General features: G+C 36.0%; 1 protein-coding gene across 7 annotated transcripts in view; it reads right to left on the bottom strand.

The window, feature by feature from the left end:
* Positions 1-27,871, bottom strand: part of ZNF385B (zinc finger protein 385B) — a 146,058-nt gene that overhangs the window by 24,363 nt on the left and 93,824 nt on the right. For all 7 annotated transcript variants that reach the window (XR_005020692.1, XM_036858813.1, XM_036858812.1 and 4 more), the window contains exon 4: positions 8,418-8,580. Coding sequence is in view for 6 of the 7 variants with exons in the window: in XM_036858813.1 (XP_036714708.1) it covers positions 8,418-8,580 (163 nt within the window). In the remaining variant the exon portion in view is untranslated. The remainder of the gene's footprint in view (positions 1-8,417; positions 8,581-27,871) is intronic.

Below are 27,871 nucleotides of genomic sequence, written 5' to 3' on the forward strand. Positions count from 1 at the left end.
ATCAGCTCTCCCATTTTATAGATGGGGAAATAGAAGGTCAGCAAACGTTACTTGGTCAAGGTTATATGGTCAGTGAGAGGTGGAGTGAATCAAGCTCATGCTCTTTCTACTATGTCATACATGCAAAGTAGGTAAGTGCTCTCAAAAATCCTACCTTAGTTAATACATCTTTATCCAAAGCCACTCAAAACTTGATTTTTAAAAAAAAAAACAGTTGTAAAATAGGATGGGGAAAGAAATAACACACCTTTCTGAGATGTCAGACTTCTGGAAGTGTCACCTAGTGAAAAAGAATCTCAAACAGTTTTCAAAAACATGTGCAATAAAGCCCATGAACCTTCATCTAAAGGCAGCATATCATGGTAGTGAATTCGAGGGACCGCCTGGGTGAGACCTTGAAACTGCTTTTCATCTGAATGACTCTGAGCCATTATTTCCCCTCTCTAGGTCTCACTTTCTAGTATCCATCAAAGGATTGTTATAATTAAATAAGATAGTCTATATAAAATGTTTAGCACAGTGGTATTAAGCACATAATGATATACATTAATTATTATTAGTACTGCTGTTAAAGTTATTTTTTGCATATAAGTCTAATAAGCTTGGATCTGGTTTTCTTGAATATACTATATTAGGTACAGCATAATGAAAGATGATGATAGCTGACTACCACAAGGGGCAGTTGTCACCTCTCACTGAAATCAGCAAGAAGGGGCAGCTGAAATAAGACCCCACAGGAGGACCAAAAACAAACAGGCAAACTGTAAGAATATCAATAATAGTTGCTTTAATTATGCTTTACACTTTGCAAAGCTCTTTCACAATCATTTCATTTGATTTATGCAACACTGCTGTTTTGTAGGGAGGGCATTCCCACTTTACAAATGGGAAAAGAGAGGCCCAGAGAATTTAATGCCTTCTCTAGAATCATAGCTAGTCAAAAGAGCAAAGAGTTACCACTGTTTATAGATCTGCTGTCCAATATGGTAGCCATGTGTGGTTACTTAAATTAAATAAAATTAAATATTCAGTTCCTCAGGAGCATAAACCACAATTCAAGTGCCGAATAGCTACGTGTGGCCCATGGCACTCATGTTGGACAACCAAGATTATAGACCAGTTTCTTCACCACAGAATGTTTTATTGGGTTATGCTGGTCTATAGAAATGAGAGCACCAAACCGTTACTGCATAATGATAGGCCCGGTGTCCATGACAGTGAACCTGATTCTCAGAGAAAGACGTCAGGGAAGAGGAAAATACTTTAGAAATGTTTCTATGAAAAACACTTTAAGCTTTATATTATAGAGTTAAATTTGTGTGGTGTTAGGCTATAAGCATCATCAGAATTGGGCCCAGAATCCCCAAAAGTGCCGAGTGCCAATGCTCTGCAAAGAATCTACAAATATCTACTGAGTAGTTCTATTTCTTCATCTACTCATTTCAGAAAAATTACGTCAATGTAAGAGAATTCTTCCTGAAGCAAATAAGTTGAACGTCATAAAAATGTAAGCAATAACCTTTGTTAAAATCTCAAGGGCAGTTATGGTTGTGCATTTATAAAATTATTCAGTGTACATACGAAGTCCTTTTATAGTCCAATATCTATTTGATGCAGAAAGGCTGTAAATAAATGTAATCAAAAGAGATGAATATCAGTGAAATATGTTTGAAGATGAGAAAAGTTTTCAACAGCGATATAAGCCTTAAAAGGAGATATCCAAGGTTTTGCTTTTTAGAATGGTTTATAACATATCCCTCGTAAATCATAAGTTAATAGATTTACTGAGGAGTAAATCACAAGTCAGTCTCAACTTATGGTTCACTTACTTCGAGCAACACTGGGAAATAGCTTTCAGAAGTGAAGAACCTGACAATGAATGCTCAGTATTACTTCAAAGCACTATAAAATGCTCAAAAGTTTCAGAAGTTACCTTCCAGAGGATGACAAATACTTAACTACCTAAGAATCTTCAGCCTTGCCTGGCAGGATGGTGCTGTCAAATTCAAGGTGCATGGACAAAGATGGAGGCAGTTTCATTTTTTAAATTGACTTTGAAAGTCTTAATGATATATGTACATTTCATGGAAATATGAGCCTTAGTATAATGGTCTGTTCTCTTTAGACAGATGGAGCTCAATTTATGTTCTACATGATTGTATCCCAGAATTTCAGACTTAAGATGTTTGTCATAATATAGTTAATCTATTATTTTTATGAGGGATACTAAGTCTTGGCCTCCTGTATTTGGATAGATGTATGCCAAATTTATGGTGACGCTGGTCTATAAATGACAGATGCTGCCAAAGCAGAAAACTATCATTTTCTTCTACTCAACAGCACAAGGTCCTGTTGCTAGAGACAGAAATGGGGCAAAGAGGCATTTACAAAGACCTTGCTGGCTAATTAATGGAGTCCTGCAGCAGTCGGTGGAAATGAGAAGTTGTCATTTGGGAAACTTGGCCCCATTTGTAACAACACATAAAAACTGTGAAACACACAGGGAAACCCATAAAAATGACGAGGCGAGGGTCTCCATTTGTATCTTTGGCAGAAAGCCTCTTTGACAAAATTGAAAAATGTACCTTCATAACGTAACAGGATGACCATAAAAAGTTGAACTGCAGCCTTTCCAGGCAAATCATACTGACGTACTAGTTGATACTGCTCTAGGTTCACACCTGAGGAACGGCCGCCACGCAAAAGCACATTATGCTGAAAACTAAAATGAGTTTTGAGGTATCCTCACTTCTTTCCTTCCTTCTTAAGTCTTTTCTGATACTGTCATCTCTGGCTCCATGGTATAGTCATGGGTGTGGGATAAACAAAACAATGTCCCTGTCCCCAGTGGAAATCTTTTAGATGAGATGGTTCAAAATGCTACCGAAAATGTGGACAGCATTCAGGCTAATCCACTGGACCCTTTAGGAGGCAGTTCAAGGCTCTGCTATATTGGTGATGCCTTTGCCCACTGCTGACCTCCATCTCAGTGAGTGTGTTTGGCTCTAGTCACATAAAGTCTACAGCTGTCAAGCTGGAGCTTTGAGAACACGTGTCATTTACCTGATATGAGTGTTTTCATTCAAACTTGGCCTTGAAAATATCTGTAACTTCTAAAGCTTTGTTCTCTTACAGTTAAATGATGCAGACAACACACTGCACAGAAGCTAAGGATTATCAATAAAACAAAGCCTCAATGACCCTGTCACTGTCATAGCTCCTACTGAAAAATATCAACAGTCAGAATACAATTTAAAAGTAATATATAGTCCTACTCATTAATTCTTTAAAAAGTGGGTTAGTGGTTTCTGACTTTTCCCATTGGGATACTGTACTTGAATTTACTCTTCTGAGTCAGAGAAGCTTAGAAGTAAGGGGAACAGTGGAATATTCATGGAACAAGAAGCCCTGAGTTCCTGCTCTGACTATACTGGGATATGAGTGTGCAAGCCATTTAAAGCCTCACACAAGCCATGTAATCTCTCTAAGACCCAGGCTCTTCACTGTTACCACATTTTTGGGAGCAGCTTGAAGGTGGCGACTATATATTATTTTTCTTTTGGAATCTCTTGAGGGCAAGAACATGTCTTTCTGTTCATTGTTGCACGCTTGAAATGGAAAATGTTACAGAGGTACTATACTACTAAGTATAGATAATACATATTTGTTAAATGAATAAATGGATATACAGTTTGTTGTGTGCATATGTGAAAGAGGGATACTAATATCAGCCTTACCGGTCACAGGGTTGTTGAGGGGGTCATACGAAAACATTTATGTGACTGGATTTTATCAACTGAACAAATTCAAGGTGTTCCTATTGTTATATTTTAAGCAGAACATGCTGGTTCCATCATCTTTGCTCTTAATTGCATTTATAAATATATCTATAGCATTTTGAATCATTCCATCTGCTTTCGTCTTTTTAGACAGCAACTGATTAAAAGCTGTTTAGCTCTAAATGGCTATGCCAATGGCTATCCATAGGATACTCTGAGCTACAAATGTATTTTCCCCATCTTGATATCTAATTAATTTTTAAAAATCTTGTGCTAAAGACTAGACATATGGATGATTAGTTCGACTATCACAATATTTTACCGTTAGGTTGATTATCAAAATATTTTATTATTTTCAAGAAATAAGGTCTTCCAAAGGCTTTGTTTTTTTTGTTTGTTTGTTTGTTTTGAGCTTCTTATGAGTGGTTAAGTGCTGTCACAAAGAGCATTCAACTTGATGTATGGGGCATATTATCACAGGGAAGTGTTGTGTCATATGGCATTATGACACTTGAACTCTAGGGAGAAATTTGGGTACAGTGTCTGGCCAATATGTTCTAGCCATCTTCCTGAAGCTGCCTAATGCTTGCTGTGTCTTGATCCCAATTCTCCCAAAGCACCTTTTTCCTCCTTCCTACCAAGTTTTGAACTCCCACTGATGCATCATTAAAAGCTGGGATAGATCCTAGGAGACCAGAAAGATATTTCTTTGGATTTTACGTTTAATTCTACTCCAACTTCTAAAAAGTGAATGGGACAGCTATCCTGCCTGAAATAAAACATACTTAATTTTTTTTCAATCATGTGGTCAGAGCTTCTTATAATAAATGAAATTCCTGTTACTGTAGTTTAAACTCATTTTGTTTACTGACTTGAGAGAAAAAAAAAAAGAAAGCTTTCCATGATACCCTAAACTTTTTATATCTGATAGCTCCATTACAGCAAATTTCTTTGTATTGCACAGGTCCAGTTACAACATGATCTAAATTATGTCTCCAAATGCATCATAAGAAAATGGTTGTCCCAGTTGCTAAAATAGGAGGTAAAAAGGCTTTTCTATCAATAGCTCTTGGAAGATTGTTAGGCCACTTCTTAGAATAAATAATCTGTGCTATCAAGGAGCAAAGCGAGGTCATCTGTGGCTCGCATGCTCCCTGTCAGATACTCTGAAATCACACTCTTCCTTGACTGATGTTCAGTGAATCCCAGGATGCTGCACTCCCAGAAGCTCCCTCCCTTAACATCTGGCTATTTCCTGTTCCTCAGGATTTGCCCTCATTGAACAATACTCTTGCTAAGTTACTGATGCTAAAGTATGAGAATGGAAATTGAATTAGTCAATCCTATGGATGTTGTGAATGCCTGGATTTTGAAATCTGGTAGCTGAGACATCAAGTTACTAACATATTTACTTTTCACTCCACTATCTCAGAATCACATAGATACTGCTTAAGCCCACTTGATAGGAACACTTCATTCAGAAGAAAAAGACCAGTGCTAGGGAATTTCAGTCTCTTAAGAACTGTCAATCAACCATGACTTTTCACTGTGACTATTACTCTAATTTTTGGCTGACTCCTTAGAGGCAGTGTTGTCTGAAATAAAACACTTTCAGTTAATTAAGTACCACAGTTCTTCCCCTTCCCTCCCCTCTACATCCCACCTAGACTGTTTATGAAGGACTGGTCTTCGTGTCTCCTAACTTCTAAAATGGGGTTTTAAAGGAAATCAAAACAAGTTACCAAAAAATTTTATGACTCTGACAAAGCTGTGGGAGCTTTTTAAGGATTTAGAAATAGGTGGTTAACAACTGGTTATGTATTACATTGTTTAGACCAGATTTCCCATCTGGGCAAAACTTCTAATTTTCTAACTTGAAAATTCTACAAAACACGTGTGAAAAAAAAAAGAAGAAAGAAAAAAACACATGTGAATTCTTGCTTAAAAGCTGACATTCAGTTGAAAGTGACCAAAAAACATATCTATTTAGCAAATACGACCCACTTTGTTTTTAAATAGTGCCATCTTTCAACAGCTTTGGTATTGCTTTTATAGATATAATAGGCCAAACTAAATATTTCATTAGCATTAATACTTAAAATATGGAGAAACGAAAAAGTAATCTGAATGACCTAACCAATGTATTGGCAAATAATTTACACAGATTTGAGTAAGGAAACGTGGAAAAATGAGGTAACCCCAAACACAGGTAGTTTGCATTACTTCTAGTCCAAGTCTGGACAGGGACATGGTGACTGAGGTCAATACTGTTAGACCATAGGTACTTTGCAGGGTGGATAGGGAAGTGGCAGAGGAAGCAGAGGATGCTGGATTAAGGACCATCACATAGCTACTGGGAAAGAGACTCTGTGGTTGAGATTTGTTTTCCTCTCTCCCCACTCTCATCTCCTAGGGTTCTCCTAGATCTCAGTTCTCTTTCCTTGTTTATACCACTGCTGTACTTGACCCTGGTGTGTTTCTATTGCCCGCTAGCCAAACACAGTTATTTGTAAAGTCTCTTTCACTTGAGCATTCACTAGCATTTGAGAGTCAGAATAAAAGTCTTGAGTCACTGAACTTTATTTTAACATGCTCATTGGGCATCTTGTAGATTTAAGGTATGTTGTGATTCCGACCCAGCCCCTTTATTTGGATTTTCTATTTCTATACTGCTCTTTTCTCGGGTCTACTCGCTAATTGTTGACTTTTTTCTCTTCCTTTCCTCTTCTACACCTATCCTTCTCCCTTTAATTATCTTCTGTTCTTTCATTGATTCTTCTCTCATTAATCCTTTTCTATTTCCATTTTTAACACTTTTTTCCCCTCATTAATTTTAATTTCATCTACTATGTCTAGAGCAAACCCAATCTGCAAATAATAGTAATATATATTATAATATAACTTAAGGGGAGCATTGAGCACATGCAATACCAATGCAGGAATGCTTACAGTACCTTCCCACTGTGCTATTAGCTCGAGACACAAAATAAGCTGAAAGAATGGAGTGACACTAACCTCCACTGTTTTATCATTTTGCTTATAAGTACTTCTGTCGGTAAAGAGCATAATTCAGGTAATAAAACCTGACAGAGTATTATTTCATAGAGGCAACAATATCCTGCAGAAAATGAAACTAGGCAGGAAGTCAGGAGATGATGGCTCCTGTTCTTCCAAACACTGGGTAACCTTGAGCAAATAACGGCCGCAATGTGGACCGCGCCTTGGTTTGCTATTTTATAAACTGCAGATAATATTTGACCCTAATATCTGATAGATCTGGGTTAAAGATTAATTTGCTAATATACGTAAAAAGGCTTTGTTCTTTAGAAGGGGAAAAGTGCAATGTAATAATTCAGTATTTATTATCTGTTCACCAGATAACATGATTTAGTGATTCTACCGCATGAAGAACAAAAGCCTTTATCACCAAATTTGGGTCAGCTCACTCATTCCAGGCTGCAGAGCCTTGGGAACCAGCATCTATGGGACCTCATCAATAGTGGTCGCTTCTTACATAGTCTCTCTTTGTCTAACAAGGCTTTTCTGAATCTTCCTCTTACAAATGGATTTGTGCTTCTCCGAAGGCCCTGGGCAACCACAGGAAAGCGTTCTTAAGTCTCTTCCTCAAATTCTACAATGACTTGGAAAGCAGAAGAGAATAAGAAGAGAAGTGTGTGTCTGTGTGTTTCCAACAACAGAGAGGTCCCTAAAGAGAGAATCAAACATAAGAAAAAGGGATCTATTCTCTTAGTTTCCCTTACTAGGCACTGTTCCTCAGTTAGTCACTACAACAGGGTGACTTACCCATCTTGGGTCCTGATGGGCAGATGTGAATGTGTGAAAGCCTATTAAACACCCAATTTCATGGTATACCTGCTGGAAAAATAAATTTTTTCTCTTCTCCCTGAATCATTCAGTTTGAACCTACTCAGAAAACCTGCTGATTCACTGGAACTATGAAATACTCTGCTTAAGAGGCACTTCCACTAGTAGCCCATTTCCAATTTATAAAGTTCTTCTGTTAGTCAGTTCATAACCGTGAAAAGTTCCTTTAAAATCTTTGAGTTCATTTGTAACTCTGAGGAGAACTCTATGAAGATCTTAAAGAATCAAAATCTCTTATTATTGAACACATTTCCAGATTCATTTAATAATGCCGCTCTCTCAGAAAACTGTAACTTTTTGCCCTTCTACTCCTGTTACGGGGGTAAGAAAATATGAAAATGTCTGTTAATAAACAAATTTAAGGATTCCTTCACTGAAAAAGTCCATAGCAAAAACCAAATGTAAAATGAATAGAGAGGAATAATAAACTCAGTCTTTTAGATCCATTTCTTGATTTTGTCTAAACACAATGTGACCAAGAAGCCTCCACTTATTTTCATGCATATATACTTATATATATATTTACACACACACATATATACTTAAATGTATATATTTAACAACATGGAATGGTAACATATCAAATGCTTAGATTCCGTGCAAACACATAACCCTTCCTGTGAAGGGAACATATTAATATTATAAAAACAAATCATGGAGAGTAACATGCAACAGTGGAGTGGAGAAGGATGGGGTGAGGCCAGAGGACCAGGAGGAACACAAAGAATGTAAAGAACAAAAAGTGTCATTGACCTGATTTGTCAGAGTTGTTGCCTGTGATTGGAGTGATGGAGCAGCTGGGATTAGCCTTTGCGCTGTCCTTGGAAGAAACCATTTTGGGTTTATTTTTCGTTGCCTCTAGTGCTTTGACCTTCTTGGCATGTTTACTTCCTTTGTAGTGGGCCTCGGCCTGGCTCTACAAAGGAGAACAAATCAGGCTCATTTTTTTGCTACTTACAAACAGCACAATGGATGATCATGCAGGAAAAAATACGTTCAATCATAGGCACCACAGACGTTTACAGCTCAGCACTCCACTATGTTTTTGGCATTTAATGAATAGCAGACCGGTATCTAAGAGTTTTTTGCATACTGAAACCTTCTATACAACACAGAGGATCTGTGTCTTTCAAAACCAGACATTACACGAGTGGACAACAGGGTCAGGACAAAATTGGGGCGAAGGTGAACTTTGTCATTAGTGTCCTCCCACCACTGCCCATCAGGGTTACTTGTCAAACGTTTGGCTGGCAGCAAGCCGCTTTGAGTGTCCTACCCGGGCATGTCCTTCCACAGCCACTCCGTTTAGTTTCCCTTCAGCTACAAATCTGTCTTCCCTGCACCTACGTTCCTCTTGGCTCTGCTCTGAGAGCAAGTGATGTGACAAAGCAACTTGCTAGTGAGTGGAAATGGCACTACATTTTGGAGTCATCTACAAGCGCTTCATGTGTCATTTTGATGATGCCAGTTCTAAGAATAGACAATATTAGCCACAAAGGAGGTAGGGACAATGCTTGTTTCTGATCTCAGATGTGATTCTGAAGTCAAAGCAGTTAGTATTACATTCACTTATACAAAAAGCATAGGTGAAACTGTGACTTCAGTACTAGATCAAAAGAAAGAAAAGCGATTAAGGCAAGTGAATATTAAAAATTTTCAAAAGACAAAAACAAATTACAGCAAAACAAGAAAACATTTAGTCAATAAGCTGACATTTGGAAAATTCCCCTCTGCCTAAAGAATAAGGATTTTATCTTTTTGGCATCTAGTACAATGAACATATTAACAAAAGAATCTAAGTATACTTGCTTCAATTTCATTTTTAATAGACCCTGAAAATATAAACAAACCAAAACATATATTATATGTAAAAAACAAACTAAAACATATATTATATGGTATATTAGCATAGTTATAAAGGTGAAGAGGATGATAAACCTGTCATATAAAATGAATTTCTGTTAGAGGATTTCTAAAATAATAATAACTTTTCTTTTTACGTCAGTTTTCCGTATATACACCTGTATGTGTTTGAAGACGATTATACTGATGTTTTCATCCATTTTCCTCAACAAACAGAATACAGGTGGTATGTATGTGCGTGTGCATGTGTGTGTGCAGGTAGGTAGGTAGGTAGGAGTGGCAATGGACAAAAGGAGCCAGGTTTTAAGTCTACATTTCAATTAAACACATGTGATTTTCCTAGCACATAACCCCAATCACCCAAGGTCAACAGACTTGTATTGACTGTACACAGTCCCTAACTTCCTGAATATCTTTTTGTAAATATTGTTTTAGACCACCATCAACTTATCATGGCTCTAGGTTCGTTTGCTAAAGGACTTCTCATGCTGTTCTCTGTCAAGTTGAAACACAAACCCAATCCCAAGAGAGGAGAAAAGTGTAACATTATTTTGAGTCTTATCACCCTCTGAGAATGGTTAAATCCAGCAAATATAGTTGGGTAGATATAAATTAAGAAAATATACAAATAAAAATTTAAAAATTGATAACATGAAGAAATAATAATAATGGCTGATATTACTGAGCCTCTGACAAGAACAGCTCGAAATGTAGTACATGTTTCTCTCATGTAAGCTTCACAGTACCCTGTGAGGCAGGTACAGATAGAAAACTGGGCACGAGAAGCTAAACAACTCATCCAAGGCCACGCATGTAGGTGGAGAAGCCATTATGGGGATCTGACATGCTTACGTGTGTACTCCTATTTAACTACATACCCACACGTTAGACATGCACATACTCACACTAAGTAAACAATATAATTTTATTAGAAGTAAAACATTACAGAAAAATTACACACAAAGAAAGCACACTGCTTTTCATGACTCAGTGAAGGATTATATTTTAACAGAAGTTTCTATGAGTAGGGAATACCTTCTTAATTCATAGGAAATATACCAGTAGAGTACATTAGGCCTGATCCTTCTGTTGAGAAGCTAAGAAAGGCCCACTTCTTAGGTATGTAACAATTTCTACAAGATATCAGGAGACCTAATAATTCATCTTTCCAAGTATACTAAACAGTGAGATGTTACTTTAGTGCGCTTTGGCTAAATAAACATATAGTTCTCTAAATAAAACCTCCTAGCACAAGATAAGCAGAGTGTCATTTCCTCATTACTATTTCCTGGCATCACTGCAGAAAGTTAACAGTATCAATTAGCACTTGGGATAAAGAGCCAGCTGAGTGACACCTCACTGGATGCCAAGTTGGAAAGAGCTCTCCAGAGCCATGATTCAGTTTCCTTTTGAGTTCTGGGGCATGGAGAAAAGCAAAACAAGGCTTCTTAGCCTCTACTGACTACTGTTTGGGAAAGATTTGGAATTAAGACAGTGGCAGACACCGCTCATTCACACTTGAAATCTTTCCAATTACCCTGTGGTATTCTTGGTAGTAGCACTATGCTGTCCTCAGTACTGTATTTGAGGTGTCAACAGCTTCTAAATCCTGGGCAAATCTTCAAGTGAAACGGAGACACTGTTAAATAGTAACACGGTTAACCTGCCTTCATTATTTGGGAATCTCCTTAATTGAGGAATGAAAGAAAAAAGGACAAGAGCCAGAAAACCCATGAACAATGCAACACAATCAAGTCCAATCAACGATGGTTCTCGTATCACTTCTGAGAGACTTGGTTAACCAAACAGACTTATAATATTTTACACCTCAGTGACTAGTCAGCAGACACCTATTTGTCTAGCACTAATGGCCTGCTTTCTGATTCCCTCCCAAAAGTGTTGCTATACACCCCAAACTGGCAGTGATCAAAGAAACCCCTTGCCAAGAATTGCCAGAATTAGAGAGCTGCCCAAACCACCATACTGACCCCCACACGGGAATTCATTGGTATCTAAGTTTTTCTTTCAGAGGTCACTCCAGTAGCTACCTGACCACCCATTGGTAGAGGAATAGCTTTGACAGGAAATGACATCTTGGAATTTGCTCTTCCATTCATCTCCATCTTTGTTACTAAAGCCCCTCTCTTTCCAAAATCCTCTACATCTTTCAGGACCCTACTGGTCCAAATAAAAAAGATAAATAATGAGATAATGTATTGCTTTACAAATAAAAATGCAATAATGAGCAATTCTATAATTCACTGAGCTCCCATTTCTGTTTTTTACCTTATTTCTATTTTGGACTTAAGAGAGGTGGATAGGATCTTGAAACAAGATGTTAAACTGTGTTTACTTTGTATAGAAAGAACAGTCCAAACCCAAACTGGCAAGTGGCTGAGATAGAGTAATGTCACTGGAGAAAGTTCTCAGTATTTATTTACCAATGGACCCAATGTTTTTGCATCTTAAAAAGTAATTGGAACTGTTCCCTTAATTACAGAAAGTGTATCATTAAAACTATTGGCATCTGTTTTTTTGAGACGTTAGATTTCAATGTGTTAAGCAGTGTTAGATGGGAAAGAGCAGAGGTCAGTTACTTTTCAGAAAAAAAGTATATTAAAAAAGTATATAAAAGTATATACTCTATATACTAAAATTTTTAAATTCTATTCACGAATACTGTAAATTATAGAGACTGTATTTTGAAAAAGATTTTTCCCCCATCAACCTAATGGAAGTAGGTTTATGTGAATATTTTTCAATGTAGATAATGGATAATAAAATGAGTCGTATTTAATGTCATAATTTCTTTATCATCACAATTTAGTTAAGAATTCAGCAAAAAAGTATCTTGAGATTCTTACCCTAAGAAAATAAGACTGCTTACTTCTCTATTGCATTTACATTACAGCTTTTGAAAGGTATATTTACTTTTTCTTCTGGGCTGGGGGTCAATATCTGAGTCGATTTAATGATAAGTTGTGTGCAAACTCTTAGTAGGTGCACTAGAGTTTAACTGAGGCAAGATGAATTAAATGAACCCTGGCAAAATATGCCCTCTCTTCCAAATTGTAAGGGGAGCAAATCATGAACTTCACCCAGAATGTACTGATAAACCATATTCTCTAAGTTATTACCCTCAAATGGGAACATTAGTGTTCTGTACACTAACATAATCTTGAATATGTAATAATGGGAACATTTATAAGTTATGAAAATATCTAATTTTCTCAAAGAATTATGCATATGGGACCTAACGTGTTAGAACTTCTGAATCTTAAGAATTTTTATGAAACACATGGATATCATCTTTTATTTTTATAATACATTATAAAACATTAAGGCTTTGTTAATAATTACTTAATATTCTTGAGTCACTTATTTTATGATTTTCCCAAAAGTATTCAAAATTATCCACCTCTCTCAAATTAATTTCAAATTTTATATTAAACTGGGACATTTTAGTTAATAATTCTCCACTACCTTGAAATATAAAGAAGAGTTTATAGTGATTTCACAGTTACATCTCAAGTTCCTAAAGTGTTTGAGAGTGCTGCTATCTTTCAGTGGGGAAATGGATTGCCATGGTATGCTTACTAAGAGCGATTTTTTGTTACTCAGTGATAAGTAATGCAATATAATTCAAGTTTCTGCATTAACGCTGTGACTCTACAGCTAACTAATTCAAGTCTTCTGATGGTCTTTTAAATTAGGCTCCCAGGCTTCTACACATTAATTTTTAATCAGTCTAGAAGGTATTACATTTACTTCCATTTCCATATTAAAGAAATTTACATAAATGATACAAAATAAATCTAAAATTAGAATTTGCATTGTGTCTCCTTATATTTGATATATAATATCCTTACTGCAGACAAAAGTGGCAAAGTAACTTTGAAAGAGTTGAAGAATGGCTTTAGTAATGTTTTATATATGTTTAATATATTATTTATTTAGCATTACTCATTTGAAAATCTCTTTTACAAAATAGATTTTTGTAAAACTCCTACCTCAAAGCACTAAACCAATTTTTAAAACCCAGCAGATATTTTATAATTCAAAATTAAGTGAAATATGTAAACGTGAAGATTAATACCATACCCTTTCAAACATACAAATATAAGTAAGAGAAAATAATAAAACTGTACCTCTTCAGTAGTCACTTAGCTAACCTGAGTCATGTTAAGGCTACCTTTACATTAAAGTACCAGATTAAACTAGAAGTTTCCATTGCAGATTAGTCTGGTCAACCTTCCTCACATATAAAAAATTGGTCTGCTGGGGGAAAAACTAAAATAAAAATGCCCATAATTTTGATTCGCCCATAAATACCAAAATATTTCAATATAATCAGTGAATGCTAAGTGGTCTTTCAGTTTCTGATTCCAAGTAATATTGTTCTAAAAGTTCTAGTCACCAATTAGAGTCACAACAAAGGTTGTTCATATATGAAAAATCAATGTGAACTCTGTCTTACGAGTCTTCTGAAGTGCCTATTATACGGTATAGACTCAATAAAAAGTTTTTGAATTATATATATAGGCTAGAGTAAGTAAAATCTTCTAAAAATAGGAATTTAATGCTGGGAGTCCATTCATTCTTCCAGTCAACAAATATTTATTGAATACCTATTATGATCCAGGCATCATTCCAAGTGTTGTGGGATGCAGGTCTTACATTCTAGTATGGGGACACAGACAATAAAATACAAATTTATATATATTTTACGGTAGTAAGTGTTAAGCGATACATTTATGAATGTTAGGTGGTGCTATAAAAAAATAAGGAAAAGTAAGGAGGATAGACAATGATGGGGTGGGTGTCATTTTAGGTATTAAGGAAAGTTTCTGTTGAGGAGGCATTTGCACTGAGACCTGAATTAAGTGAGGGAGTTAACCAGGTAAATACCTGGGAGAAGAGCCTTTAAGGTCCAGGGAACTGCAAATGGCTATTCTAAGGATTTTGACTTTTATTCTGAGAAGATGGGAAATCCCAGCAGTGTTCTGAACAGAGAAGTAACCTTGTTTGACTTTTGTTTATAAAGTGATCGTTCTGGTTACTGTGTGGAGAACAAGCTATGTGTGTATGGTGGGGCGGTTGTGGACGAGGCAAAGTGGAAAAGGAGGCTATTACAATCATCCAGGCAAGAGCTGAAGAGAGTTCAAAATAAAATCCCACTGAAGGATAAGAAAGGCTTTAAAAGATGATTTTCTATTCTATTATAACCAGTAGTTATAATATTTGGAATATCTACAATTTTTGAACTTGAATCAACAATGATTTCTACAGAATTTCATTTCTGTCCAATTAGCTATTACTTTTGTTTCTTTTAAATTTAAATTGTATTTATTTTTTATCCAGGTAATATAATCACACAGTTGAAAAGTATAAAACAAAAGAGCGTACATAGTGAAAAGTCTACCTCTCAGACTTCGCAACTAGTTCTCGTCACTTTTTGTGTATCCTGCCAGAGATAATTTACATGCCTATCAAGCAAACATATATGTACGTGTGTATTTTCCCCTTCTTCCATTTTTAGACAAATGCCTACATACCACATATGTTGTTTTGTATTTTGCTTTTTCTATTCAGCAATAGATCTTAGATATTTTTTAAAGTGAGTAATTAGGAAGTTCTCTAATTTTAAAATGGGTGTGTATATTTATTCCATTACATGAATGAACCGTAATTTATTTCAACTGTATGTTATTGATGGATATATAGGTTGTTGTTCAAAGTTGTGCTGTCACCCTTGATGTAAAAATAGACATTAGATGCTTCAAATGATTATTTTTCTTCTTTTTTACAACTAAAAATGATTTTTAAAGTGCTTTAATTGAATTAAAGCAGACATTTAAAAATATCCTAATTAGTTTCCATACCCTAATTTGTCATTATGGATATATTATAGTTATACGTTTTCCTAAACATATTTCTGGGAATCAGGCAACAAAATGTGCACACACCCTTGCCTTGGGCTGAATAAAATTGTATGAAAATTTGAGAAAAGAAAGGGCCTTGAGATGGGCCTTCCATAATGGAAAGGATTTCAAAGACAAGAGATATACACTCTCAATAAGGAGAGGACTATAAGAAAGAAGTATTTGGCAAAACCAATTTTTGTTTAGCGAAATGTGAATAATCCAGTTTGAGTGAAATGTGGGTGTGTGTGGAGTAGGAATGGAAGAAAAGATTAGAAAGACAAGTGCCTTATTATTTAGGCCTTAAATACTAGATAGTGGGAAGACAGTTAACAATAGCATACTTAATTAGGTAGGTAATGAGAAGCCATTGAGGGCTTTTGTTCTAGCACACTCTGATCCAGCTAAGACCTACAAAAAGGAAAAAAAAAAAAGACAGTAGAGTAACTAGAAGGTTCTTACCACAGCAAGTCAAAGAGTAATGGGGTTCTTAAACACACAGATTTCAAATTTCAGGGGGCTCTATAAACCAAAAGCCAGAGCTTTCATAGAAAAGGAGCTATTCCTCCTATTAAGCAAGTCTCTATCTAGATATTCTGTTCCTTTTTGCCTTTCCCAGTGTCTATTACCCTTTCTCTTTTTTAACATTTATACTCAACTCCCCCTTCCCAAATCAAATCCTTATCATTAGTGTTTAAACAAACCCTGATCTCCCCAACCCAAAAGAGACCATCCCTCAAGCTACATTCAACCCTAGCTTTTCACCCTTTCAGCTTCCTTTCACAGACTAATCTGGTCAATTAATTGTATGCACATCTCCAATTTCTCTTCTCTAATCAGGTCCACCTCAATCCACTGAAACAGACATCACCAAGACACCAATGCCTTAAGTCCTAAAACCAAGAACATCTTTTATTCCTCATCTTACTTGACCAATCAGGGGTACGTGACCCTGCCGATCTCTCGCTTCTTCCGGAAGGCACTTTTCCGCAGGCTCTTTCCGAGGTTGATGTTCCCCCACCTACATTTCTGAACCACGTGCAGCCTCATCTTCCCCTGCCCGGTCACTGAATTGTTGACATTTTCCAAGGCGCAGTTTTAAGCCTTCTTGTCTTCTCACTCCAAACTTTCCTGTCTACTCTCTGTTCAGTTTCACCCACAGAACTTTCCCAGCCACCTCTATACTGATAATCTCCTGGTTTCTACCTCTCTAGTCCAGATCTCTCCCCTGAGCTCCAGACTCATAATATCCACTTGGATATCTCAAAGCACCTTAAACATAAGTTCAAAACCAAACTCCTTGTATCATTTGTCTCTGCTTTGCTGCCAAAATTACCTAGTCTTCCTTCTAGCATTCCCTTTCTGCTAATAGCACCACTCTACCTCTATTGTAAGAGCCAAATCTAGGGATCATTCTCATTGTCACACTCTACCTCCACCCTCACATTCAATCACTAAGTCCTACAGATTTTACCTCCTAGATATTTCTCTAATCAAGACAATTCTTTATATCTCAACCACAACCATCTTGGTCCAAACTGCCATCATCTTTCACCTGGACTGCTGCAACAGGCTCTTTAGCGATCACCCAAAAGCCCCTCCTGCTCATTTACAATCCGTTCTCCACGTGGCGGCCAAAGTGATATTTAAAAAATGCAAACCTCATTCCTCTGCTTAAAATCCTTGACATCTTTTCACTGCTCTTGGTTTAAAATCTAAAATCATCATATTCAAGACCTATATGTCCTACTCCCTACCTACCCCTAGTTTCATTTGGTAGCAGGCTCTTTGTTTTTTCTTGGAGGAACTGAAAGAAAGTGTGGCTGGAGTATAAGTACAGTGCTAGCCTTTTGCACATGCCTAAAATATAATACTATCTCTTTTCTCTTTTCCTAGTTAATTCCTATTCATCCTTCAGAACACAGCTCAAACATTACATCCTTAAGAAGCCTTCCATGATCCCCCAGACTAGGCCACATCCTAACTTTTTAGATTCTTTTCTTTATAGCACTTCTCACAATTTAAAAATTATTAAATTTTATAATAACTTGATTAATGTTTGTCTTCCCCCACTAGACAATAATATTCGTTAAGGCTTGTACCTGTAAGATTTTTGCTCTTCACTGTACCTCTTGCACTTAGTACACTGCCTGAAACATCTTGACATTTGATAAATACTGATTACATGGATGAATAAATTAATGGAGAAAGAGTTTTTATTACTTGACAATAGAATTAAAGTAAGGGTAGAGGAAGAAAAAATAATTGTAGTTCCCTCTAGAAGTTTCAGGCCCAAATAACAGGGAAAATGGTAAAATGATTAACCAAAATGCAGTTGTCGTGGGGTGAGGAAATTTTGCAGAGGAAAATGAGATTTCAGTTTGGTTATCTATTTAGGCTGCTCATGAGATACACAGTGGAGAGGTTCAACAAACAACTGAAAACACAAGTGATGGCTGAGAAAAGAGGCTGGGGCTGGAGACATCTATTTTGGAACCACATTATGAGATGATAGATGAAACCCTGGGGATGGATGAGATTCTTGATGAATTAAGAATAGAGAGGAGAAAACCGATTTTGAGGAAAGAATCTTGAGAAACAGCTATATTCAATAGGTAAGATGAGGAAGAGAAATCAGCAGAGGATACAGAAAAGAGGCCATCAGAAAAGCTGGATATACAGAGTAATAAAACAGAGGTCAAGGGAAGTGAAAATTCCAAAGGAAAAATAATTAAAAATACATACACACAACTATACTTTTTACTGAAATATAACAACATCTTAAATGCTAAAATACTTTTTTTTTGTAATATCAAAACAACCTCATAAAATAACTGGAAAATAATATGAGGTCTTCGTGTCCTGGAAGAATATTTGATAATGTTGCAGAGAAAGCATAGTGGTAGCCATGTCTGTGGAAATAAGGGGCCTATTTATAGCTACTACTCCAAGGAAAATTATGAGGAATGCAGAAAAATAGCGAGAACACAGCAACCAGAAAGACTGCAAACACAATGTCAGGTTACAAAAACTACTCTGAATTCAATAACAAAAATGGTGACAAAGAGTTACCATTTATTGTTTGCTGTGTACCAGGCACTAAGTACAATGCACTAAGTACATTACAGACAGCATCTCATTTAATCCTCATAACAGCATATGAGGCAGGTATTATTATTAGTCCAAGTCTACAGAGACTCTGAAAAGTTAAGTAACTGTCCAATACCACACTGCCAGAAATGGAAGACCCTGGATTCCAACCCAAGATTAAAAGATTAGGCTCTTAATCACTGCACCATTGAAGCAAGTCCCAAGCCCAGGGTCCAAACAGCCTTCACCATGGAAGATCCAAAACAGAATAGACTCTCTCCCTTATCCCCTCTGGTAAAAGATAGTCTTCATTTCCTTAGACAGGATGAGCTGGAGGGGAAAAAAGGTCTGGGGAGGTGACCTGTAAAGTCATATAAATTATAGTTTTCATTGTAGAGAATGGATTCAGTGATTCCCAATCAATCCTTGGGTTGCATAAATCGAAGTTTAAAAAAAATCCTCTTTAGGACCATGTATTCAATCAATGAATAAGTGTGCTAGGCACCGGGGGGACAGTAATGCACAAAGCATATTCAGTCCTTGAGCCAACAATTGTGCATGTGTGTGTGCGTGTGTGTGCGTGCGTGCATGTGTGTGTATTAGAAACATATATTAAATAGTTATATAAATAAGGTATCTTTACAAACTGTGATACATTTCATGGAGGAAAATTATTGGGTGTTATAAAATGTATTCTTGGGAGTGGGGCTAGTTTACACTAGGGAGTCTGGACAAGCTCCTGTGAGGAAGAGACATAAAACGTGAGACCTGCAGGAGGAGTAGAGACTAGACCGAAAGGGAGGGGGGAGAAGTAGCTTGGCAGCTTTATCAAAATAAAAGAAAGCCATTGTGGCTGAAGGCTGGCTAACAATGGAGCGAGTGACAAGAACTGGACTAGAGATGTGCATACTGGTTAGAAACCTGTATTTTGAGGATGGTAAGTGACCAAGAGAGTGAAGATTTTGGTATCAAGAGTGACCATAATCAAATAAGTACCTCCTACTTCCTGCAAATTCCTGCCTGACTTCTGCCTATGATGAGAAGCAGTGGACTGAAGCAGGGGTCACCAGTTGGTATGATTTTTGGGGTCTGGCTGCTTGATCCATCTCAGGGTGGAATGAGCAGATTCCTAACAGACCAATTGCTCAGTTATTGGAAAAACAATTCTTACATACAGTGGGTCACTCACCTGTCTATCAAGGTAGCCCCGGGTCAGAACACAAAATCAGTGATTTATGGGTCATTCTGTCAATTTGATCAGTGCAGATAACTAAATTGGATAAGTCATCCCTCAAAACAATGCTTCTTTGGCCTGAAATATAAAACCTAGATACCATGTAAGTTAAAACACTTGACTCAAAAGATTTACTGGGAAAATGCTAACCAAGTCGCAGAAAATAATTTGCTTAAAAAAAAAGAGAACGGTATTAGATATTACTAAATGATTATAATTTCAGAAAAACCTCAACAATGTGGACTAATTTGGGTACAGGGCATAACGAAATGGTAAAAAAAAGTTGAAAAAGTTGAACATTTTTGAAGAAATGCTGTTAGTTACCATAGATTCTTAGGTGAGGTGTTAAAATATATAAGAATTATTTTAAATTATATTATCACTTGTATTTTAATCAGTGCCCTTAAAGTGCTTATGTAAGCTTGAAAAAATTGGTTCTGTTGGTATTCTAAATCACTATGCTTCAACCTCCTTTGCAACACTCATTTGCATTATCTTTGAAGAAAGAATTTGGACCAAACGAAAGTACAATTCAGCCCATACCTAATTATCACAAATCCCTAATTAATGTCATCAAAATTAATAAGAATTTACTGCATTTATGAAAATGGAAACTTATGCAAAAGACAATTATTCAATGTCTAGATCTTTAGAAAACTAGCTTGAAGAGAATGTCTTTCAGATATTCAAATTTTGTATTTTTTCATCTACATCTGCACATTTAGTAATTCTATTCTGGCATTTTACAAATATAGGCATCCATCATTTCCTCAACATTTACAGATGTTAATGAATATCCCCTTTTATAACCATCTGTGTAAATGTACAAATTAAATCTTAAAAAGAGATTGTTGGTATTTTTAATTTAAAAGCGCATATAGGGCATTTTGTTGGCTTACACAATTTAAATTACAAAACTATAACAAATAACCTAAGTACCCCTTTACTGAGTCTATTCTTTCCCATTCCTCTCAAATGATATAAGAAAAAGCCCCAAATTCATGACATGAACAAATAAATCATCACATAAAAGGACTCCATAGGTGTCTCTCAAATGATATAGAATGTTATTTCTTTCCAGAGCAAAAACCAGGTCACCTCACAGGTCACAGGTCACAGGTCACAAGCTCACAGGTCAGAGATAATGAAAGCTACATTTCAGAGAACATTCAGTGGGCATTATTAAAGATAAAAAGGAAACTATTTGGTGATTACAAGTTTAAGTCAGCATAACCTATCTCCATACTAAATGTAACATGTATTTAAAGTAGCACTAGAATTCCTGTTAATGGAATAACAAACGTCTGTGGTATACTGAAGGGGAGGGAGGAGATGTCCACTTCAGTACAGGAAACTTGGGGCTGCACTATGTGTAGATAATTTAAAAACAGTAATAAAACTGACTAAAAATAGGGCTGCTTTTTATTATCATTACAGGCTGGCAATTCTAAAGTTAGAAATAAAATACTCCTCCCTGAACAATAATTTGTTGGTCTAAGTTTTAAACAATTGTTGTGATTATAGTGAATTTTAATAATATATATGTAAACTTGAAATTAGCATATCTTTTTTACTTATCTTTTAATTAACTACATGGAAGTTAATATAGAGAACTTGCTATATCATCAAACTCCCAATTCACAATGACTCTGCTACAACTACTCATTTTGAAAGTAAGTTCCTAATGGTTAAGAATCATTTAAGTTCATTTCAGATGCAGTCAGTTTGCAAACTCGGTGCCCCTCATATTCTAGCATTTCAATAGTTGATTTGAAATAAAGAATGATAGCACAGTGACTGTAAAGACAAAACAGAACTTGAAATACTTCAATTCTCTCATTTTAGATGACTGATTAGAATTTTTATTTGTGTTTAAACTTTAAGGGTGAGACAGTGCCAACTGTGAGGTGTATTATTCTTGTTTGGTAAATATAAATTTTAGCTTGTACATGATGGATTTTACTGACTTTGGCTAATATCTTTGAAATTGAAATTTATGCTTCTTTTTAGGTTATTCTGTGCTTTAAAACTAAGGAGTGAAGAAGAAACTATCAGTGGTACAATTTAGTAGGTATATTAATTGTATCTTTTATATAATTTTGATTTTATTAAAATTTACTTATTTGTTACTGTAATGTTATTATTCATTACTGTGATAGAATAATATGTAGGTTTACATTTTTTCTCATTTAAAAGTACATTAATGTAATTAAAAAGGATCAATCTTTTCCTTTTTTGTACTGTAATATTAGGGGTATAGTAATATATTAAAACTTTAATAAAGTCTCTGAATTTCTTTCTTGGCTTTTCTTACTATTCATGTAATTTCATAATTATTTCTGAAAATGACTTTGTCCTATAGAGGGGATGTTAAAAATAATCTGCTCTTGGTGTCAGAAATGTTAGGTATGTCACTGATAAGAGCTGAAATACACTTCTATTTGAAGGAAATACAAATTAATAAAAGTTGAATCATATTCTCAGCCCCCAAAACTCAGAAACTAAACAGAGTGAAGAATTCTTGGGAGTTCCTGTTCACCAGATCTGTTTCCTGAGTAGTGAATACAACATTTGTTTTCCATGTGCCCTAGAAGACAGAATTAAAGTGAGGGGGGAAAAAGAACAAGGTTTCTTTTTTCTTTCTTTTTTTTTTTTAATAAAGATTTAGGTACGATGAAATAGTAAAAATGATTAAATCCTGGAACATGTTGCCAAAGGAAGCTGTGGAACATTTCACTCTGAGAGAATGGAAGATTCAGTCATCTCAGCCATCCTCCTAAGTGATCCTGGTTTCAGGTATGCAGACAGACAAAATTTTGCATAATTTTACGCAGTTCATGGACCCCCTGCAGCCTATCCATAGACCACATCCTCAAGAAGCTCTGTTTGTTTCAGCTCTAGCACTTAATAATTCTTTAATTCTCTCGCCATCAAATGCTGACCATCTCTCAAGCCTTTCACAGTTTTACTTCTTTCTTGAACCTCTGTACAAATACAGAGATAATATATGTGAAGAGTATCTAATATAGAGCTTGGCAGAAGAACAGGCATCCATCAAATGCTAGCTTTCTGCTCATGATAATTCTAGCCCATGTGCCGTCTGCTTTCCTAAATTTATATTACCCTACAGCAGGGTAGGGTAATATAAGTAATAACAGTAATACTGTTCTTCACATCACACAGTTGAGCAATGTTTCTAAGTGTATTTGTTTTTTTCTCCTAGCTAGATAATCAGGTCTGTGAGGGTAAGGAACCTGTCTTATATTTCCTGAATCTTCCTTTCTAGGCAGGAACTGTTTTGACACTCTTTTCCTGTCTCTGGCTAAGTTGACAGCTTCTTTACTCCCCTTGAAGAACTCACATTGATCAGCAACACTATTTTTCCAACAAAGTTTCCCAGCTTGAAATCTTAGAAATTGGCTAAAGCAATACTTCTTCATGTGCTATCCTCTCCCCCATGACAAGCCACGCCTCATAAAGTGCCTTTTGGCCAGTCAGGCCCTCCCACCCCCGCAAAAAAACCAAAACTGATCTTTAGGCTGACCTATCATATCTAAAGTTCTCTGGCCTCCGGGGCAAATGCTGTCACTTTATTCAAAAAGCTGCTTGAGAGATGAAAGTAGTTAAAAGTTATCTCTTTTGCAAGATGTTCTAACTGTATTAAATCAGCCTCTTGCTTGAAAGCAATGGAGTAGGCACGATTACTTCTTGTTGCACCCAGCTTTTTTGTTTTGTTTTTGTCTTACATAAGTAATACTTTTTTTCTTGCTGTAAAGGTTGTGAAAATTATAGCCAATTGCCCACTCAAGCATACAAAATAAAAGGTAAGTTATGGGAAACCAAACATGTACTAAATACACCCTGAATACAAACTTTAAACCAGGAACTAATCATTCAGGAAACCTACAGGTGTTCAGCCTAGAAATTCTACCTGATTTCTAATTGTATGTTGCATAAATTTTTAGCTGAAGAATCCAAACCACAAAAATTGAGTGAAACATGATCTTACTGTTAAGGATTCCACACCCAGTCTTAACTAGAGAAATCCATACCAAACAAAAAGGAAAAATACACAAGACTTCAACAGTCCTCCCCAACCCCAAAGTGGGAAGATGACAAAAATCACCAACAAAATGACCTGAAAATCCTTTCAGGAATCTTTTACTTTTGTCTAAAAGAGTTACTAACACAGGAATTTTACACAGGAAAAAACGACCACCCATAATATTTTTAAAAAGGTGTTACTAATGTTTGATCAGCAAACCAATATTTAATGGAAAGGTACCAAAGCTTGCAGTACTGATCAATAGATGCTTAATGGTTTTCTGTTGAGAACATATTCTGATATGGGAGGGTGGGTTTTGCATTCACATTTACTGTTCTTCACATCACATTAGGCGGGTCATCCTAACTTTGAATATTATTAAACACATATAAATAGCTAAAGTAATATGTCATGTGAGGCATCTATGTATTTTAAGAAAAGCCCCAGATGATTGAATTATGTGTTGCATAACTTCCCCATTAGTTAAGTACAGGATCTGATGAGTCTTTATAAGTAATAATGCTCACTTTTTTAAAACTTCACTTTTATCCTGATCTTCACTTTCTTTCAGTGATGAATTTAAAATTAGTCCTAAATTATCAAATACCCACTTAAAATAAGGTAGTTCTGAGAAAGACTGTGACATTCTGGTAATGTTATAGTGCTAATTTAAGGCAATTTTTAAAAAATTTAATAAGGAACTACTATACGCTTCAAAAAGGCAGACTAAATTTTTAAAAGAGCTTTCTTAAACAGCAGCTATTGAAGCAAACTTTTAGCTCGGTATGTTCCTTTTCCCAGTAACCACACTATATTTCTGTCATGTTGAAGCAGAAAATGTTCATCATTTTGTCAGCTCTGCCTGCAAAGCAGAGAATTACCTTCCCAAGCTCCTGAGATTTATGCTTTTAATTACCTGCTATCTGCTTCACTACCCTCCATACCTAAGAATCAATATAAATAGTCTTATTTATGGGAAAAATGTAAAATGTTTGACAAAAGCAGACTATCATTTTCTAGATTTCCATTTAATGCTATTGATTCTTTGTATCATCAATACCTTTTTTCTTAACAGAATCAGTTGGTTTTTCAAACTTACAAAATTATTCATTTATCTAATAATTTGTACTGCTTAGCAGCAGATGTAAACTTTACAACTAGCTTTCACTTCCCAACCCAGCAATGAGAGTATTATCACGGTGGTATTTCTTTATTTAATGATCAGCTGCAGAATTCAGTTTGAGTATGACTTTCTCCAAATCCCTTCATCATAAACTCACTTTTTAGTGAGGACCAATTTCCATGGCTTATTTCATTTCTGAATGAGAGGGCAATATTAGCATAGGTGAAACTTAGCAGGCTGGGTACCAGTATTCTTAAAACTCTGCGTCTCACATTTTATCAGCATCAATTCTTAAAAAAAAAAAAACCCAACAAATTACACATATATACTTATATGTAACTGTGTGTACACAATTTATATACAACTATATAAATATAAATATAGTATAGATTAATAGACTAAAGGAGCTGCCATCTACCTCAAAGGTTTCAAGAGAAATACAGTAGGTGTGCGTGGGTAGCAGGCAGTGATTGTATATGTATATGTGAGAGGAGTGAAGAGTTAAGTTGATCTGTAGACCTCACGTGTGTAGATAATTTGTTGGACATATGTGAGAGTGGTGATGTAAGGAGGGCCAAATATTAGAAGATGACTCTTCAAGGTTTTTCTTGACATGTCAGTTATCAAAGGCAATGTCTGAAAATTCAGGAAATATAGTATAAATTTTTGTAAATATTATGTTGGTTAGAGTTTCAAATACTATGTTCAATATACTTTTTAAAAAAAATTACCTTCTAGGGGCTTTTCAAGGGAAAAGTGCCTCAGAATTCAAAGCAATGAATCCAGTTATTAACCTAAAAAAGCTTAATAAAGATACTATGTCCATGAGAGAAAGGAAAAATAGTGTATTTGTTGTACTTTTGTGCCCGAGAAAGAGGAAGAGGGGGAAAAGAGAAGAGATAGAGGAGAGGGAGAAGGGAAGAGAAGATAGAGAACACAGGAAGGAAGAACATGATGGCTTAGTAGAAGAGAACATGTTTTGATAGGGAAAGAAAAACATTGATAACTGGTGAACAGAATTTCTAGAGTTAAAATCAGCGCTAGGCAGCCAATAGCAAAATGCAGAGTCCCCTAGAAGAGTGTGATGGGGTGATAAACAAAAAGCTTGATCCTTCAGAAAACGCAAGCAGGTGCCCTTGCAGCTGAGTGCCTCTTCCGCTTTTGCTGCAAGACAGATCTTCCAAGAAGGCGTCTAAGGGGTTCCTATTTCCCCGCCGCTTTGACCTCCCAGGGAAGGAACCGCAGCTGCTGTAGGGACTTGTTGCCTCATGGCAGCTGGCGGAGAGGTGGAGTTAGGCCTGGGGGCCAAAGGAGACGGAGGGTCATCCCAGAGCCCATGGAAAGGGCATTTATGTGGGACCCAAACTTGTGGCTTTCTCCCTAACCTCATGACTGCTGAGATCCCTGCTGGATGACAGAGAATGCCAGGGCTCCAGCAGAAACAACACTAACGCCTCTTGAGTGGCAGATGGCAGGTGGAGGCAGTTTGTTTATGCAAGACAGAGAATTTGTACTGTATTATGTAAACTGCTAAGGAAATCAGGAAATGGGCATAAGATTAAAACTACACAAAAAGAGATATGGGCAGAAAGGTCCATGAGAGCATATGAAATAACCTTCTCCAAATGAAAACTGCTAAGATGACAAAGATGCCAAATGCAGAGGGAAGTAGCATTGCGGATGTATCAATTACACACTAATTGCAGTCATGTGGGAATTGAGGGTGATTGTTGCATGACTGCACTTTCTGAAATCTCAGAGAGATTTATAGGAAAGAATAGGAGAGTCAGGTCACCTACAGAAATGTTCACACAAACAATTGGTCGCCATGTCATTTTAACTTCTAAGCAAATCCTTAATTTCCTGTCCATTTGTACTTAATGAGTCTTAGTAAATCAATGAAATGGCATAAGGTCATCTCCTTATGTCTTGAGACATGAGGCAATAGAACACAGCAAAAAGAACAGTGGTCTAAAATGAGAGAGAGAGATATTGGATGACTAAAACCCAAAAGAAAGACAAAAACAACACAACAAAATTAAAAACTTAGAGGAACCACAAAGTAAAATTTAAAAAAATTTAACTATAAATGATTTGATTTATAATGCTATTCAAAAAGTAATAGTGTAAATTCAAAAAATCAAATGAGTTAGCTCCAAATTAGGGGTCAGCGATTAGGGACCCTGCATCTCATGCTGAATCAATTGTGTTATTAATGCTGAGTATCAAAATTTCAGGGTCAGTTCCTGAATTAGAGTATATAAAACTTCATTAAAAAGATCATTATGCTCTCATTTCGATTTGCCCATGACGCATAAAGGATCCAGTCATATGTTAAAGGTATTTATGATTAACTCTGTTCTGAGATAACAACAATAAAAGAAGATCATCTCTATTTTTTAAACATTTAAGAGTACTAAGTTGCCCTGATTTTGTGTAAAAATCTGTTTAAGGATCAGTTTCCTTTATCCTTCTGCCACTATTCTCTAAGAAATTGAAATGAATACAAAAATTAGAAATTATTTAGGATCTGCCAACTTTCAACCTAGCCAAAAAGAGAAACGTCAGCCTCAAAAATATTTTAAAAGCTTGTGTTAAAAGTTCTAGTTTCTAGTCTTTTTGTATGAAAACCGAAAGTCCAATAATTTTGAGAGTCTTCTTTAAAACTAACTACGAAACAGTATAGAAGACCTATTTCCCTGGCAAGGCTTAACTTTAGAAACATATTATTTCCCAGCTAAAGGGAAAGATTCGGATTTAAGCTTATCAATTTATAGCCATACTAAGGTTGCAATGCACTCGTTCACTGGAGAAGAAGGGGGCATTCAGGCCCAGGATAATTTCATTCAGTGCTCAGCTTAAACCATGTTAGAAAAAAAAAAGGTGGCCAAGAAGAAACTAGGGACACGGGTGCTGCACACATTTGTGCAA

Source organism: Balaenoptera musculus, chromosome 7 (assembly GCF_009873245.2).
Source record: "Balaenoptera musculus isolate JJ_BM4_2016_0621 chromosome 7, mBalMus1.pri.v3, whole genome shotgun sequence".
Taxonomy (NCBI): domain Eukaryota; kingdom Metazoa; phylum Chordata; class Mammalia; order Artiodactyla; family Balaenopteridae; genus Balaenoptera; species Balaenoptera musculus.